At 32.6% G+C, this 16,671-nt stretch overlaps 1 protein-coding gene across 1 annotated transcript; it reads right to left on the bottom strand.

The window, feature by feature from the left end:
- Window positions 1-1,492: 1,492 nt before the first annotated feature.
- LOC143237161 (vezatin-like) lies at window positions 1,493-9,676 on the bottom strand. Its single transcript, XM_076476111.1, has 6 exons — window positions 9,520-9,676; window positions 7,236-7,391; window positions 6,067-6,141; window positions 5,664-5,818; window positions 5,084-5,383; window positions 1,493-3,109 (listed from the first exon to the last, which is right to left on the bottom strand). Exons 1-6 carry the CDS (start codon window positions 9,562-9,564, stop codon window positions 2,905-2,907), a joined length of 936 nt encoding a protein of 311 aa, XP_076332226.1. The 5' UTR covers window positions 9,565-9,676; the 3' UTR covers window positions 1,493-2,904.
- Between the last annotated feature and the right edge of the window lie 6,995 nt (window positions 9,677-16,671).

The raw sequence follows: 16,671 nt of genomic DNA, 5'->3' as shown, positions 1-16,671 counted from the left end.
AAAGTACAATTTCAGGTTTTCATGTGTATGTCAACCAGCTTACATGAGATTTTGTACAAAGATACCTTCTTGCAGTTTCCAAGTAACAATATAATAACCATTTTTGATTTTTCTGTGTTTTTCACAATTGTTTTAATGTCAAAACTGGCCATGTTAGGATTGGTGGAAACACATTACATTTGCTTACGAAGTTGGCTTCTTTAACATTAAAATTCTATGCACAAACAATCTATTTAAGAGAAAAATGAATACATTCCACTTAAGATATTTTTTCTGATCCTGAATAAAATGAATAAGTTTCATTTAAATGCTACCACTAAACATAAAGTGAATATGAATGTTATTTACTATCACACATTATATTGTTACACTTGTGTATAACTGTTCTCGTACACTCAATAGCTTAAATTATAAAATTAATAAAGCACATAAAAAAGGAAAGTTTAAACCATAATTACTTTTTTCTTGAGATTTACTTGAACTAATGGTGTGCTTACCTAAAGTTATGACTTAATCTTTTAGATTCACACTGGAGACAAAGTTTCCATATGACCTAAGCTAATGGCAAATAACCAAAAATGTATAAAAGGTCTAAGAATAAGACCTTGTCATCATATAAAAAGTTTTCTTACTTCAGCTGTATTTTTACACTGACATTTGTTTAATCAATTACCCAAATATTATTTTTCTTAACCCTTTCAAGACTTGTCACAGATGAAAGGCCATGTAATTCCATCTGTTGACTTGTATTCAAAATATTATTGAATTACTTTTATAAGAAATAATTCTAGTAACAAAGTGCAGATTATAATTCAAAATTTCATATTACGTTATTTTTTTTATTTATTTGAAAGTAAATATTACAAAAACACACCTATACATTGATTTTTATGTCACTTGTTATGTTGAATGCAGTACTGGTTCAAATTATATGTTTGTGAAGTCAAAATATAAAGACTATTGTTTTGTATAAATTTGGAACTCAACTTATCAATACTAACAAGCTAGAACCTAAAATAAGAACCTCCCTTCTTTTACATTTGCCATGATGTCACTCATGTACTAAATCAAATACAGTGGCTCTGCTCACTTCTTTCCATTTTTGAAAATGGTCCCTTATATACAGTTACTTCAATATATGACATGTGAATAAGTAATCAAAAGTTCAGAATGCCCCCCTTATGATTTCTCATCCATTTTTAAATAGAACAGCATCATCTCTTCCTTTTGAGACAAACCTTTGTGCTGGTAAGCTGAGTCTTTAGCCTGTTTGAAATTTCATATTTTTTCAAACATAAATACTACACTAGAAAAATTATAATGGAAATATATGGTATCTCTTATGCATTATAAGTTATCCCAAATGAGTCTCTGATTTATTATGTTACATGTGTAACATATTAGTTTGAAATAGCCAGAAATCTTAATTCAAAAGTTAATATAATCTTGGTATGTATCAAATTTATGATATTTGCCAACAAGACTGATACAATTTTTTTTTCTTCATATAGATATATTTTATTACATACACAATACAATCTATAATAGCAGTTATTACTACTAGTTATTACAAATAATAATTCATATACAAAAGTTTTGCAAACTTACAAACAATATTGAATCTTCTCTCTGGTCTAGAACTGAATATTTTATCAAGGGTTCAGGTTCACAATGAGCAAATTAATTTTATGTTGAAGCACCCATACATTTCACTTGACAGGAATGCTAGCTAGCTCTACTCTTCATGAGTTTTCCCTAACAATATCTAATGTCCTCACAGAAATACAAGCATCCAAAGTTAATTCACTGAAGTTTATAATCTTCAAAATGTATAAATATTTCTGGTCAAATTCTGTAGCCTTCCCAATTAATAAGCATTAATCACAATTATAGCTTCCAAAACCTATAGCACATTTACTACTATTCATTGTCCTTATAAAATTTGGTTGCTGATTAATTATTTGACAGCCTCATCATTTGTTTTTAGTTTCAATTAATTGGTTATTATAGTGTTTGTCAAACCATGGTACGTACAACCAAGGAAATATTTAAAATAAAAAAATGAAGTTGATGCCAGGTACTGCCAGACAGTTGCCTTTCCTCTATTCAGCAGTTCAAAATTGGTGAAATCACCACAACAAGGACAAGATAAGCAAGTTAGGTAGCAATGGGAATTGAATCTCAAACCCTCAAATCATAAGCCCCCTCTTCCTAATTCACTACAGGTGAAGAAAGCTGCAGTAAAATACAAAATTATCAGAATAAACTTGGGTAGAAAACAAGCACTTTATCATGTAGCTTTGTACTTACCAACAGACAAACATAACAACAATATTTTGATTATTTAGATAGTTGGAATAATCAAAACTAGTAACAATCAGAAACCCTAACTGTGATCAGTCATTTATATTCTTGTGCACACTGTTACTGAATAAGGCAGTTAAATTACCATACCTATTATCCAACAAATTACCTTCCAAATTATACTTTTGTTAATTGTTAGAATGCTCAGTACTAAAAAAAATAACTGTATTTGAAAGGTTTAGACATTTCTCAATATTTACTGAAATACAATGTTTGACCTTTTACACACATCTTACCACTAAGTTATTTTTTGTTTGCTATTAAGCATAAAACTACACAATGGGCCATCTGTCTATGCACCCCACAACCCAGTTTTTAGCATTATAACCCTTCAAACTTACCATTGGGGGGGGATGGTAGTATTTTTTTGAAATTGCATAAGCTTGAAATTAACCTTCAAAGATGAATGAACTTTATTAAAAAGCATAACCACATGATTATAACTAACACTAGATAAGCTAGTTTTATACATTATTACTAAGCTAAAAAATGTTGCAGACACCTCCTTTTATTTCTTTACTGGTTTACATTTTTGTTTACCTAATAACAATAATTTATGCTCTTCAACCCAACAATAAAAGGATATAATTTTTGGAGTTCTAATGTAGCCATCTTGAAAGATTGAAACAGACTCTTTGCCCAGTGAAAGACTGATTTTCTGAGTTCTGGACACTGGCGTTGGGGCCTTGTTAGTGGCAAAGCTTTAGACGTCTCTAATCTTGATGCAGGAATGGTTACAGAAGCTCTGAAGTCATTACATATAATAAGCAATTACTATATAATATTCTTAGCTTATATGATTAGCTCAGTATTTATTAAATTACACCAGATGTTTTCAAGTTTAAACACAATTTCATTCTTTATCAAATGAGTATTTCATTAACTACTTAGGTTTTACAAATATGTATCTAGTCAGTTAAAAGTAGGAGTCTTTTCTATTCTGATTACAATATTCAAGATTTTCACAAACTTATATGAAATACAAAAACTACTAAAGTTACAACAATATGAAATATAGCACTTTGCAATAAGAAACAACACTGATAAGTATACCTAACATTTAAAAAAATTGGTTTGGTTTGTTTTGAAATCTGTGCAAAACTACACAAGGACTATCTGCACTAGCTGTCCCTAATTTAGCACTGTAAGACTAGAGGGAAGGCAGCTAATCATCACCACCCACCACCAACTCTTGGGCTACTCTTTTGCCAATGAATAGTGGGATTGACTGTCATGTTATAATTCCCCCACTGCTGAAATGGCGAGCATGTTTGGTGTGACAGGGATTCAAACCCTCAACCCTCGGATTACCAGTCGAGTGCTTAGCCACCTGGCCATGCCGGGATGTAAAAAAAGTGAGAAATACTCTACTTCTTATCTTTGACAGAGTTTACAGACTGGTGTATATACAAAACACAGTTCATGTCAACTTGTATAATACTATCATGTACCACATCTTAACCATATGTACAAAAAAAAGTTCAGAAGACATAAAGATTTCATACTAAATAATTTTTTTAACTGTGCAATGTAATACACTACTTAATTAATGTAACCCTCCTGTGAAATTAGAAATTAACATGAAAATGTAAAAATAACATTAGAGGATTCAAACATCTCTTTTTATTGGAAAAAATGCTTCTACAAGCCAAGTAACAATGATTCCAATGACACAAATTTCAGTTCTCACCTCATTAGCTGGTAATGATTCAAACAATGTTTCTGCTTACTTGACAGATGCTTTAACCAACAAAGGCTCCATGTACTGCATTTTAAATTCTGCAAGTCTTAGTTCTCACTTGATACACATATGGAAGGACTCTTAAACTATGACAATTGACTCTTAAAATTCTGAATCTTCCATGTCATTTTTTTTGTTGAATATGAGAAATTAAGTACTTAAGAAATACTAAAGGCAGAACATTGTCCTGTGTTATTAGAAATTAACTGTGAGAAGAGAAAACTGACATTAGGTAGAATAAAACCAATGACTGTTTGTTGCAACAGTGCTTTATCATAATTATTTTACAAGTCAGTTGGTAAAGTTTATAAATTCTATAAGCTCCATCCTTATAAACAAATAAAGTGAGAATTGAAACTGATGCCAGTTGATATATAATACCTTAGTTGTTTAAAGCAGATGAAAATTGGCAAACAAAAAAGAACCAAGATGTTAACACTTGTTCAGAAAAACTTGTTATACTCATGGACTTGAAATCTTTTTAAAGAGACAGAAAAAAATGGAGAGAAACTTATCTTAGAATGAGAATTTATTCCAAAACATTTACATGTGGATACCCACAATATTCTTACTAAGTTTTATAAAACAGTTGTTGAATACTACAGAAATAGATGATTCCAAAAAATGATGGGGTGAAATAGTACGATTATGCTGCTTAGTCTTTGATCAATAATACTGAATATTTGAAGTATGACAAACAACTACAGCTGTGCTCTCAAGATAAAATTATTAAATAATAGAAACATAGGATACTGAATGTACAAGTGAAGAAATTACTGTATTAAAAACTAAGTTGCTTGTTCTTCAAAAATTTAGAAGAAATACAAAAATGACCAAAGTAACTACAAAACTAAATTTATCATCTTACAACATAACCCAAGGCAAATGATCATTCAGCATTAGTAAGCGAAACAAGATACTGTGTTTTTATTTTTTTTACCTTTTCATTTAAAAAAAAAAATTAAAGTATTTCCTTACAAAGTAAATCCTCTTGCTATAAGTTCAGCTTCTTGTACTATAAGAATACATTTCTTCAGCAGTTCATTTGTCTGATTTGTGCTAGAGATGAGTTTATTAATTCTCCTTTTCCCATCTTCTAAAGCTTTCCAAGAACAATATTTATTTAAAATCTCCTTTAATGTAACTGCTACAGTTACAAGAAAAATGATAACTAGAAACAGCTCCAAACCACATCTAAATAGTTGTTGCTTTTCACCAACTGTCGAGTGCAACCTTTTCCAAATATATGAAAGGAAAATGAAAAAGAGTGCCAGAAACCTGTACAAATAGGAGCAAAAGTCCAATAAATATTTTTTTCATTTCCTGATATATCATTTACGAAAATAAAATTTACACTAGTATTACTTTATGTGCAAATTTATCTGTAAATTCATGGTTTATACTTCAACAATAAAACAGGTTTTTCACATTTTAAACATAAACAAAAGATGTAACTGTTAACCACACAAATAACAGTTCGAGCCTTCCAATATTAATTAGATTTAACAGAATATATAATACAGCAATAAGCAGCAAGTTTGGATATCAAGTTACTTACCAGTAGAATCTTAATGTTGAGATGCTACACACGTCATCTGAACCAGAAGTTAATTCGTCATCATGACTAAAATTCTTTAGAAAGGCTTTATCATCTTCTATTAAAACATCATTGTTCAATATGCATGAAAGTAATTTCTTTTCAACTTCTTTCTGCTAAAGAGAGGAAAAAAACAGGAATTTGGAACTTAATTAAATAAGAGTATTATTCAAACACCCAAAACTCTGATGCAAATGACCAATAAATCTAATGAGTATACTCAACACAGGAACTTAAACTGATGAATACAATTAACACACATCACATTTAAAGGAAATATACTGATAAAGTGTGAAGATGTGTGTCTCAGTAACAAACTTTACATAATTTCCAACAGCATATACATGTGTATTTCAATACTTACACATTTCCTCTCTCTTTCCAGGTAAGAACTTTTCACTTGTTGGTAGAGGTTAGAAAAAATGTTCAGAGGATGGAACTAAATACAAAATGCAAAATTATCCAATTAATTGTTATTTAAATGAAAAATGTAGCCTAAAAAGAACAATCAACAAAAATGAATATTTGTGTAGTAAAATTAAGTATAAATTCACACCAACCACTCAAACATAATGATAATGGTTTTTAAAAATGTAAAGTTTTTGTAACTTAAAAGTTCTGCAGTAATGTTCAAAATATATTTTTATTAAATTTATTTCTACGACTTCAGTTTATTTATTCACAAACTTACAACAAGTTTAAGTGAGGAAAAATTGAATATTTTCTGGTATATATTACTAAACATTGCAACCATAAATTAACTACATTTTTTAAACTATTAAAGCACTAAACTGTTTAAGAGTCCATCACACATTAGCTACGATTGTACGAATCACACACAAAAAATGTGAACCAATACATCATCAATGCTGCAGTTAATACCACTAATTACTGATGGAATCCTGTATGTATTCTACACAGTAAAGGAATTATTTCAGCAACTGTTTTCAATAAATTCTTTACACTAAATGTTCTAACATGTAACATCATAAAATTATTTAATATTCAACCTGAGTTGTATTAGTAGTCGAAGAATACAAATAAGTCAATCATTTGACTGTTAAGGTCAAATAATTCTACAGCTTAGCTAAAAGTCAAAAGATAAAATATTATTGTTTGTTTATAATGAAGCACAAAACTATACAATAGGTTATCTGTAGATAAAATGTTAACAAAAACTAAAAATTGATTCAACTGTACACTAAATCAGATATGTGTTTAAAAACATTAAATTACCCAATCTTCACTAAAAACTGAGAGAGCTGAATTATGTTCCCTGAACCAAAAACATAAAACAAATAATAACATGGAACCTGTCAAAATAACCAAGTTTGGTTATAGTAAATTTCAATATTTATCTGTTACTAATGAAATAACTCACATTCACAAGACAATTTCATTATAAAGGAAAAAAAAAAAAGCAAAACCTTTAAGAATGATACAGATAACTTTTTAATGTACTGGTATCTATTCAATGACTGTTTAAGCAGTATTAAAGCCTTTTCTTAACCTGTAGCTATTAAGCAAACTTACCAGTAGCTCCTTAAAACAGTTTTTGAGGCAACAAAAGAATGGAAGGTAATTTTCAACTAATGGCACCTTGCTAAATTTCTCTTTTGATGAATCAAACTGAAAAGTATCTGTTTCCAAAAATCCTGTTTCTCTCAAATGTTGGTACAATGGTGAGTTCTACATAAAATTATAATTTAAAATACAGTACAATTTAAATTATATACATACAACAAAATTAGAAGATAAGATTTGGTGTCATTAAATTTTACCTTCCCATGTGTGTTTGTTCGGTATTAAGCATAACACGACATAATGTACTACTTGTGCCATTCTCACCACAGTTAATAAAACCCAATTCATAGAATTATAAGTTTACAAACTTTCTGTTCAGCTACTGAGATGAGGATAGGAAAGATAGACTTTTTAGTTTTGTAAATGTTTTCCACAAAATGTAAGCAAACTTTTAGTTTATAAATGCAGACAGATAAATAGTATTTGAAGGTAATTAATTAACTGTCACTGCTCACCTGACAGTTGCTGACATATAATCAATTTACATAAGCATTAGAAAAGGGAAAAACAATAAATAAACAATAAAAGTATATATGTAAAAACAGCTGGTTTGGGTTGAGAAATTTTTTATGCAGAGGAGCAAACAACGTTTCGACCTTCTTCGGTCATCGTCAGGTTGACAAAAAAAAAAAGAGGTAAATGACCAATAGTTAACCACATGTTTGAAGTGGATTGTGTAATTGAGTGTAGGAATGTAGGGGGCATGCTTAGATGTTTGATTATATTTATTAATATAATGTTGTTTGCTCCTCTACATAAAAAAATTTTCTCAACCCAAATCAAACATTTTTACGTATATATTTTTCTCTACACATGGGTTTTCTCGTCATCACAAACAATAAAAGGTTCGAGATTTTTATTTTGCATCTGAAAGTACGACTTTTCACACCTGCTAATCTTATATATATTTTGCAATCGATGATGTCTGTCTAAGATTTCATCTGTCTCCCTTTTGAGAAATTACTTATAAAAGCCAAGCTCAATATTCATTTTTGAAATGACAGAAAAGTCATGAATAATGTTGATGGCAAATTTTATTTTGCAAGCAAGATATTTTACAATAAATCATGAATAATATATTACACTGTCATTCACATTTCAAAATGCAATGTAACTTAAAGAATAAAGATGTAGATTTACTGTATCTTATTTGCTGAGCAGCTGTTTGCATGATTGAAATGCAATGGGCAGTATAAGAGCTTTGGCTTTTAGTAAAACCAAGGGTGCAATACAGTTAACCTTTTCAGAGCCCATGAAGCAATTCAGGTACATGGATAAACTTTTTCCATCACTGAAGACAGGTGCTTTTGCTGGTATATAATATACAGTATTTCAAGGAATAAAGGCTTGTAAATGATACATGTTTATGTTAATTATACTGAGGATTATAATTTATTTCTCAAGCCAAAACTATACATATATATGTATAAGAAACAAAAATTTAAAAATAAGTTATTAAGCCATAGCACATCTCATGTGTAATAAATTAAACAAATTATTCTACTATACAATTAACTACTTATAGTACCACTAACACCAAATGTGATCCATCTGGTCTGTGAAGCCAAAAGTGAAACTTGAAAGAATGTGTCAAATATTAAATTCAGAGAGCAAACAAAAAAAAATCAAGTAATATTAGTTACTATCATTATACTTATACTGCCTTGGCATAAGAATATAATTACCTCAAAAATTAATAGTAAAGTCCAAAATACCCATAATGTTTCAAAATCCATAATACATATAACATGAAAACCGAAAGATGATGCTACCACTATCAGGTACTAATGTAAAGGTTATCTTAATCTTTCTGCTCGGTTTAGGCTTGTGACTTTTGGTGTTACTTATATTGTTGATTGTTATGATGTACATCAACACTATGGCAATGCTTTATTTTATTACGTGAGGGCAATGCAAATGTATATAAAGTGTAGTTTCACTCGTAAAATCTTCAAATTCCAGTACAGCAGTTGTAACTTGTAATAATAATTACTATACTTTATAATAATTAGTATAGGCTTAATCGTCTCTGTCTCAGCTTCGCTATTGCTATCAGTATCACTATCATAAGGCTCAGGATCCACGCTGACACTGACAACTATCTTACAATTTATATTTAAAATCTCATATAAATTTTTGATTAATTCAAAATATTTTGTTTCGTATTCATCTAACACAATTATAAATTACAGAGCATTTGGTAAATAACACTATTACGTATCCAAACAAATACCTCAAGCACAATGTCTTCATCCTCAAATTCCAACCCTTCTGCCATTATTTACCAATAATAATTCTCATCCTCTTTTTTTTCTCCACAAATTGTTTAACTGTTTCGTTTTCATTGACAAATTGAGAAACTAGATATAATAGTTAAACGAGACATCTGAGAACAAATATATATTTAGGAATAATTGTTAATAGTATGATAAAATGACAAGAACAAATATTTATATACTCAAAGATATTTTGTTTTGCATTATGGAGTTAGATAAAATTACCAAATCCCACAATAATTATCAAGATAGATAGATATATTAAAATCCTTAACAGAAGACCTGTGATAAGTTTTCCGGTATTATTTTACTTTATCTAATAACGAAAGTTGAAATATCCAAAATGTTACATAATTTATTATTATTGCAGGTACGTAGTTGTGTTTATTTTAGAGAAAAGCCATATTGGGCTCTTTGCTGTTTCTCCCGTGGGAATCATACCCCAGATTTTAGCGTTGCAGGTCCATAAACTTACCACTGCCCTATCATGGGACAGATATGTAGAAACACTTTCTATGTTTTTCCAATAATTTATCTTATTTGTAATTGGATGAGATTTAAAGAATTATCGTTTTTAATAAAAGTTTATTGATTCAGCTCACCTTGTATTACGAGATCAGTAGAGAGTGCTCCAGCGGTTCAGCAGAATGTTTGAAGGTACATGTTGCTAAAAGCCAAGTTTTTACATCCGTGATGGACACATCATAGATTGAACACTGTATAGCTTTGCACTTAACTATAAATTAGAGCACCCAAGAGAGATATTTTGAATTTTTATTTGTTTGTTTGATTTTGTGCAAAGCTGCAAAGAGCTATATGCTCCAGCCATCCCCAATTTAGAAGTGATAAACTAAAGGGAAGGCAGGTAGTCAACATTACCCATCGTCAACTCTTGTGCTACTCTAATCAAATAACGATATTGACCATTACACATTCCTACAGTTGAAAGAGCGAACGTGTTTAGTGGCGAAATTCCAATCCACAACCCACAAATTGTGAGTCAAGTGTTCTAACTACCAAGCCATGAAATTTTGCATTATATGTGGGAATGCTGACTTTTTACTTTTATTAGTGTGAGTGTGCGTGGATGTTTTTGTTATGTCAAAGCCACGTTTGGCGTTCTGAATACATAGACTTACTGCTGTTGCACCAGGGACTTAAATGGCAGGCATTATTTTCTTTTAACGTTGATTTTTCGTCTTATCCATTTAATCCATTCCCATGCTTATTTAATTTAACTCGTAACTCGCAGTTTTTACATGCTGGATTAATCAATTGGTTAGCGTCCTAGACAGTAAATCAATGGTTCGCCTGTTTTGTTTGAAAAAAATGTGCTCCGCACTTTGGAGCTGTGAGTGCGCTATAAGAGTGAAAGTCAAATTACACCATGCGCGGATAGCCCTTTCATAACTTGTATACGCCCAATTTTAAAAACAGTTTTTAATTTATTTAGATTGTCGCTAAAACAATCTATTGGATATGATTTAAAAGTACTTTCATTACGTCAACGTGCACATGCCTTCATTGAGTTTCTCTAACCAATAACATATTGCGATAGGCTACAATTTTTTTTAACTAAAAGTTTTGCATTGTTTTTATTTGAGGGAGTGCCACCTGATAAGCATCTGGAAAATTATAATTAGAATCTTTTCGAAAGTTAGGAAATTATTTGAACAATACAAAAACATAAATTAGACAAGGAATGATGATTAATTATTTATATATTATTCAAGCAGCTAAACTAAAAATTTTAGTCCAGAGCTACAAATTTTTAGTTTGTTATTTTAAACGAGCACCAAAGTTACGATGAGCATTCATTTTTTGTGAAAAAAATATCAAGTAAGAGTAATCTATATTTAAGTGTGATCTATTAGTAAATGTAGGCTTATCTTTAATTTTGTGTAAATTGCAAAAGTTATGCTTTTATTTGGAGAAATAAAATGTTTTCATTATCATTCAGATAACTGAACTTTTCATTAAGTGTTTTACTAAAATGTACGGAAAAACATGTTCCGCTGCAGAAAAAATCATTACAACGCTAGTGTCAGAAGTGAGACTATTTTGTTAAAATTGAATTTAGACCAAAATTCAATGTAACAATACATTCTCGAAGCAACATACAAAGTGTACTAGAAATGATAAAACGATTCACTGAGAGATAACCAAGAAGAGATGGAAATCAAAATAATGCCAAGAAGAGGCAGGACTTTCAGAAAGTGTTTAGAAGAATGAGACGAGATATTTGCAGAGAAATCAAAAGGAAAAATCATTTTGATTGAAATTTAGATAAAATAAGTATTGAAAATGTATCAAAGCATTGTAGTAATAAGTTCAAAGAATAGAAGACATCAATGAAAATAGAAGAACAGAAACTTTACAACAACTAAATAAACTAAGCCCAAGGAATTGCGCAGAAAGATACCAATGTCTGTTTGTTTTGGTTTGTTTGTTTTGGAATTTCGCACAAAGCTACTCGAGGGCTATCTGTGCTAGCCGTCCCTAATTTAGCAGTGTAAGACTAGAGGGAAGGCAGCTAGTCATCACCACCCATCGCCAACTCTTGGGATACTCTTTTACCAACGAATAGTGGGATTGACCGTCACATTATACACCCCCACGGCTGGGAGGGCGAGCATGTTTAGCGCAACGCGGGCGCGAACCCGCGACCCTCGGATTACGAGTCGCACGCCTTACGCGCTCGGACATGCCAGGCCTGATACCAATGTCAAAAACTAACTTAGCAAATGCAGTGATCAAATTCCAGCCTTAAACACTATGAGCTATGCAATATGGAATAAGTAAATTCATACAGTGTACATTTGTTACTTCTACTGTTTCGACCCTTATAACTACATCACGTTCTTAGACTACTCCAGCTACATCATTACTTCATCAAGTTATAGAATTTAGTAGACCAATTCAACAACACTGCAAAATCAAGAAACTAACAGGTTATGGTGGAAGAGTACAAGGAAAGCATATCAGGCACAGCAGGGAATAATGTCTAAGATGAATAAATGAAAGTGAACTCAGATCTGTTTAATATGATGTTCATTTAAAAAGGTCAGATCTAACAACGTTAAGTAACATTCCAACAGAGACAGCCGCAACTGCCAGGTACTAGTAGCCACCTTAAAAATGCTTTGGAATATCATATTAGAATAAATTTCTAAAGCAAAGGAAGGAGAAGACCTCAGATAAATTTATTGAATATGTAGATAAGGTAATCCATTTATCGTAACCAGATCCACCAAATGTAATTATGATTCTTTGGCAAACAAGAAATTCTTCGAATTAAAAGAAGCTGTTTAATTAGCAGTAGAACTCATATAAATGAAAATTGCAATTAAGCAACTAAAATATCCATTCAGGAATTATTATATTACCAGGTAGTATAGTATGGAAGTAAACTCTTTTTGACAGAAGTATACATGAAATCGAAGGATTAATTAGACAAATGGTTACCCAAAATGGAAGAGGAAACCCACAGAGCAGTTCATGTTAAAAACGATGATTCCAAAAACTGTATTTATGAATATGTTTGTTGTAAATTTTGAAGGTTCGTGTATAATATACCATTGTTTTTTGGTGTGTTTTTCGTGTGTGTGAAATAGGGCTGTACAAGGGACTTTACAATCATGGAAGTGGACACAATCGTAGGCCCGGCATGGCCAGGTGGGTTAAGGCGCGCGACTAGTAATCTGAGGGTCGCGGGTTCGCATCCCGGTCGCACCAAACATGCTAGCCCTTTCAGCCGTGAGGACGTTATAATGTGACTATTCGTTGGTAAAAGAGTAGCCCAAGAGTTGGCGGTGGGTAGTGATGACTAGCTGCCTTCCCTCTAGTCTTACACTGCTAAATTAGGGACGGCTAGCGCAGATAGCCCTCGAGTAGCTTTGCGCGAAATTCAAAAACAAACAGACACTATCATAGACTATGATTTTTAGCTCCCCCATAGCAGCTTACAAAACAGCTTTGAGGTATTGTTTGTTTGTTTTTAAATGAAAAATATTAACCCATAGTTCCGTCATCTGTTGACGAATTTGAGATCCAATTACAACTTTAGACTCGGGAGGACAGACCCTTCTGATTGCTGTATTTGAACGCGTCAAGATTTCACAGATTAATTTACTTTTAACACTTAAAATAATTTTAATTTAAGGGTAGTCTAGTAAAGATCCTGATAAGTAACAAAATTGAATCGGGTCTATGCACACCCCAGTATTGCTATTGGTGGCACATGAAATTATATTTAATAAAAAAGTATCAGATTAATTTACCCTAACCTGTCTAAAAGAATTTAAATTGCCGCAGATATTGAGTATTCTCTGTTATTAAAATTTAGACGTATTTTGATTTTGGATAGAAACTTTTTTTGATAAAATTAGAATGTAGTTAGTAATTACTAGACCTTAAACATGTAGATAACAACCCGAACAAGATAAAAACTCGAGTTAGCCAGATGCTGTTGATTGATTATTTGACAGCCAGTTAGTTAGTGTAGTGTTTTAAGTTTTTGTTTTCAAATAAATACAATAAATTGATATAATTTTATTAGTAAGTGGAATCTATATTGAAATTATGTTTTTGAAGTTGGGTTTTCGTTCAGAATTAAGCACAAAGCTACATAATTGGCTATCCATGCTCTGCCCCGATTGGTATAAAAATCTTATTTCTAGTGGTTTGAATCCGCAGAGACACTGTCGTACCACTTGGGAGCTTGAAGTAGTGAATTATGTGAAAGCTATACAAGTTGCACTTGCTCTTGAGTGAGAATACAGTAGTAAGTACCTCGGTTCTCGAACTTAATCCGTTCCAGAAGGCTGTTCGAAAACCGAATCAATTTTTCCCATAAGAAATACTGTAAATTAAATTAATCCGTTACAGACCTCCAAAAATTACGCATTATGAAGCATTTTAAGTAAAAATATTGCTTATTTATACCTGTATAATGATACTTACATGTATAAATTAAACCACAAAAACTATAAACACAATGAAAAAAACAATAAATGAAAATTTAACTGCACTTTACCTTTCTGAGGAGAGCTGATGGCGTAAGTGAAAGGTGGTGAGGAACGTGGAGAGTAGGAAGGTTAATATTGTTTGGAAGGGGAGTCACCTTCCATAAGAACATCAGGTAACTCTCCTTCTGGGGTTCTTTCTTTTTCTGTTTCTTTGCACCGCTACAACCTGCTTGAGAATCACTGGACCGATTTCTCACTAAAAACTTGTCTAATGAGGTTTGTTTCTGCCTGCATTTTAAAATGTTTCTGAAGTAAGACATGGCATTGTCATTGAAAAGGTTTATGCTGCGGTTTGCTACAGCTTTGTCAGGGTGAAATTTTACCACATAACTTTGTAACGCTCCCCATTTTCCACACATTTCCTTGATTAGTGAACTAGGAACATTCTCCCTTTCCTCCTCCTCATCTGAAGACACTTCTTCAGTTTCCTTCTGTTGCTGCTCCTTCTGAAGGTCTTGTTGTTCATCCGTGGTGAGCTCAGTGTTGTGGTCTACCACCAACTCTTCCACATCATCACCAGTCACATTCAAGCCCATACACTTGCCAAGTGAGACAATATCCTCGACAACAGACTCAGCCTCAAAGCCTTCAAAGTCTCTATCTGCTACTGAGTCTGGCCACAATTTCTTCCAAGGTGAGTTCATAGTCCTCAAAGACACTTCCCTCCAGGCTTTGTCTATGATCCTCAAGCAATGGAGGATATTAAAGTAATTTTTCCAGAACTCTCTGAGGGTTAACTCTGTGTCAGAGGTCACTTCAAGGCACCTTTAAAACAGTGCTTTGGTGTAGAGTTTCTTAAAGTTCGATATGACCTGATGGTCCATGGGCTGAATGAGAGGAGTCGTGTTAGGGGGCAAGAGCTTCACCGTAATGAAACTGTACTTCTCCACCAACCCGTCCTCCAAGACTGGCGGGAAAGCAAGTGCATTGTCCATCACAAGAAGGGCATTGTGTGGCAACTGTTTTTCCGTGAGGTAATTCTTTACATTTGGAGCAAACACTTCATGGACCCACTCCATAAAAAATTGCCTGGTTACCCATGCTTTACTATTAGCCTTTCACATAACATTTAGTTTACTTTTCAGGACATTATTTTTCTTAAAAACACTCGAGTTCTCAGAATGGTACACAAGCAAAGGCTTAAGTTTTAAGTCCCCACTTGCATTACTACATAACAATAGAGTTAGCCTGTCCTTCATTGGCTTCTGTCCTAGCAGTAACTTCTCCTCCTTGGTGATGTAGGTCCTCTTTGGCATTTTCTTCCAAAAGAGGCCTGTCTCATCACAGTTGAACACTTGTTGGGGAATAAAACCCTCAGCTTCTACATAGTCCTTAAATTCCCTAACAAATTTATCAGCAGCGTCTTTGTTAGAACTGGCACCCTCCCCATGTTTCACCACACTATGTATGCCACTTCTCTTCCTAAATTTTTCAAACCACCCCCTACTAGCCTTAAAGGCATCACTTGTATCAGTACTCGTTCCAGGGGTGTTTTTCAGGAGGTCAGCATGCAACTGCTTTGCTTTCTCACAAATGATGGTCTCAGAAATCACCAGCTATTTCTCGTTTACCCAAATCAATAAGTTTTTCTACTTCTTCCATTGTTTGTGATCTTTGTTTCGTACGCATTGTCACTCCTATTGCAACATCAGCTCCTTTGATGAACTCTTTATTTTTCAGTATGGTGCAGACTGTAGACTTCGCCATACCAAACTATGTAACAAAGTCAGGCACGCGAACACCACTCTCATTCTTCGCTATGAGATCTTTTTTCATCTCTGTTGTGGCTCTAACAACTTTTCTTTTTGGTTTGTTGCTTTCATTATCCTTCTTTGACTTCATGGTGGCTTATTTAATCAGAATATTTAGAAAAACAACAAAAACAAAAACGTCCACAGCAGATTTTAGCGGAGGTGTGGACTGAGCGACAAGTGCGGGTAAAATGTTTTGGGCAAGCTTGGCGTGGACCGAAAATGGTCGAAAGGTCGTTCGGGCCACGACAGCTTGGTTCGAGAACCGAGACATTTTTTCTCAAACAATAGGTTTGAAAACCGAATTGTTCGAGAACCGAGATACCACTGT

This window comes from Tachypleus tridentatus, chromosome 13 (assembly GCF_004210375.1).
Source record: "Tachypleus tridentatus isolate NWPU-2018 chromosome 13, ASM421037v1, whole genome shotgun sequence".
NCBI classification, from domain to species: Eukaryota; Metazoa; Arthropoda; class Merostomata; order Xiphosura; family Limulidae; genus Tachypleus; species Tachypleus tridentatus.
This window is presented reverse-complemented; position numbering and strand designations above follow the sequence as displayed.

Bases quoted from the DNA above. Each gene is read 5' to 3' on its own strand.
- LOC143237161 (XM_076476111.1), bottom strand. From the start codon at position 9,564: ATGGCAGAAGGGTTGGAATTTGAGGATGAAGACATTGTGCTTGAG. The intron at 7,392-9,519 runs GTATTTGTTTGG...AATTTTATGTAG, and splicing joins ATGAAGACATTGTGCTTGAG to AACTCACCATTGTACCAACA. The intron at 5,819-6,066 runs GTAAGTATTGAA...TCCTCTCTTTAG, and splicing joins TGGAAAGAGAGAGGAAATGT to CAGAAAGAAGTTGAAAAGAA.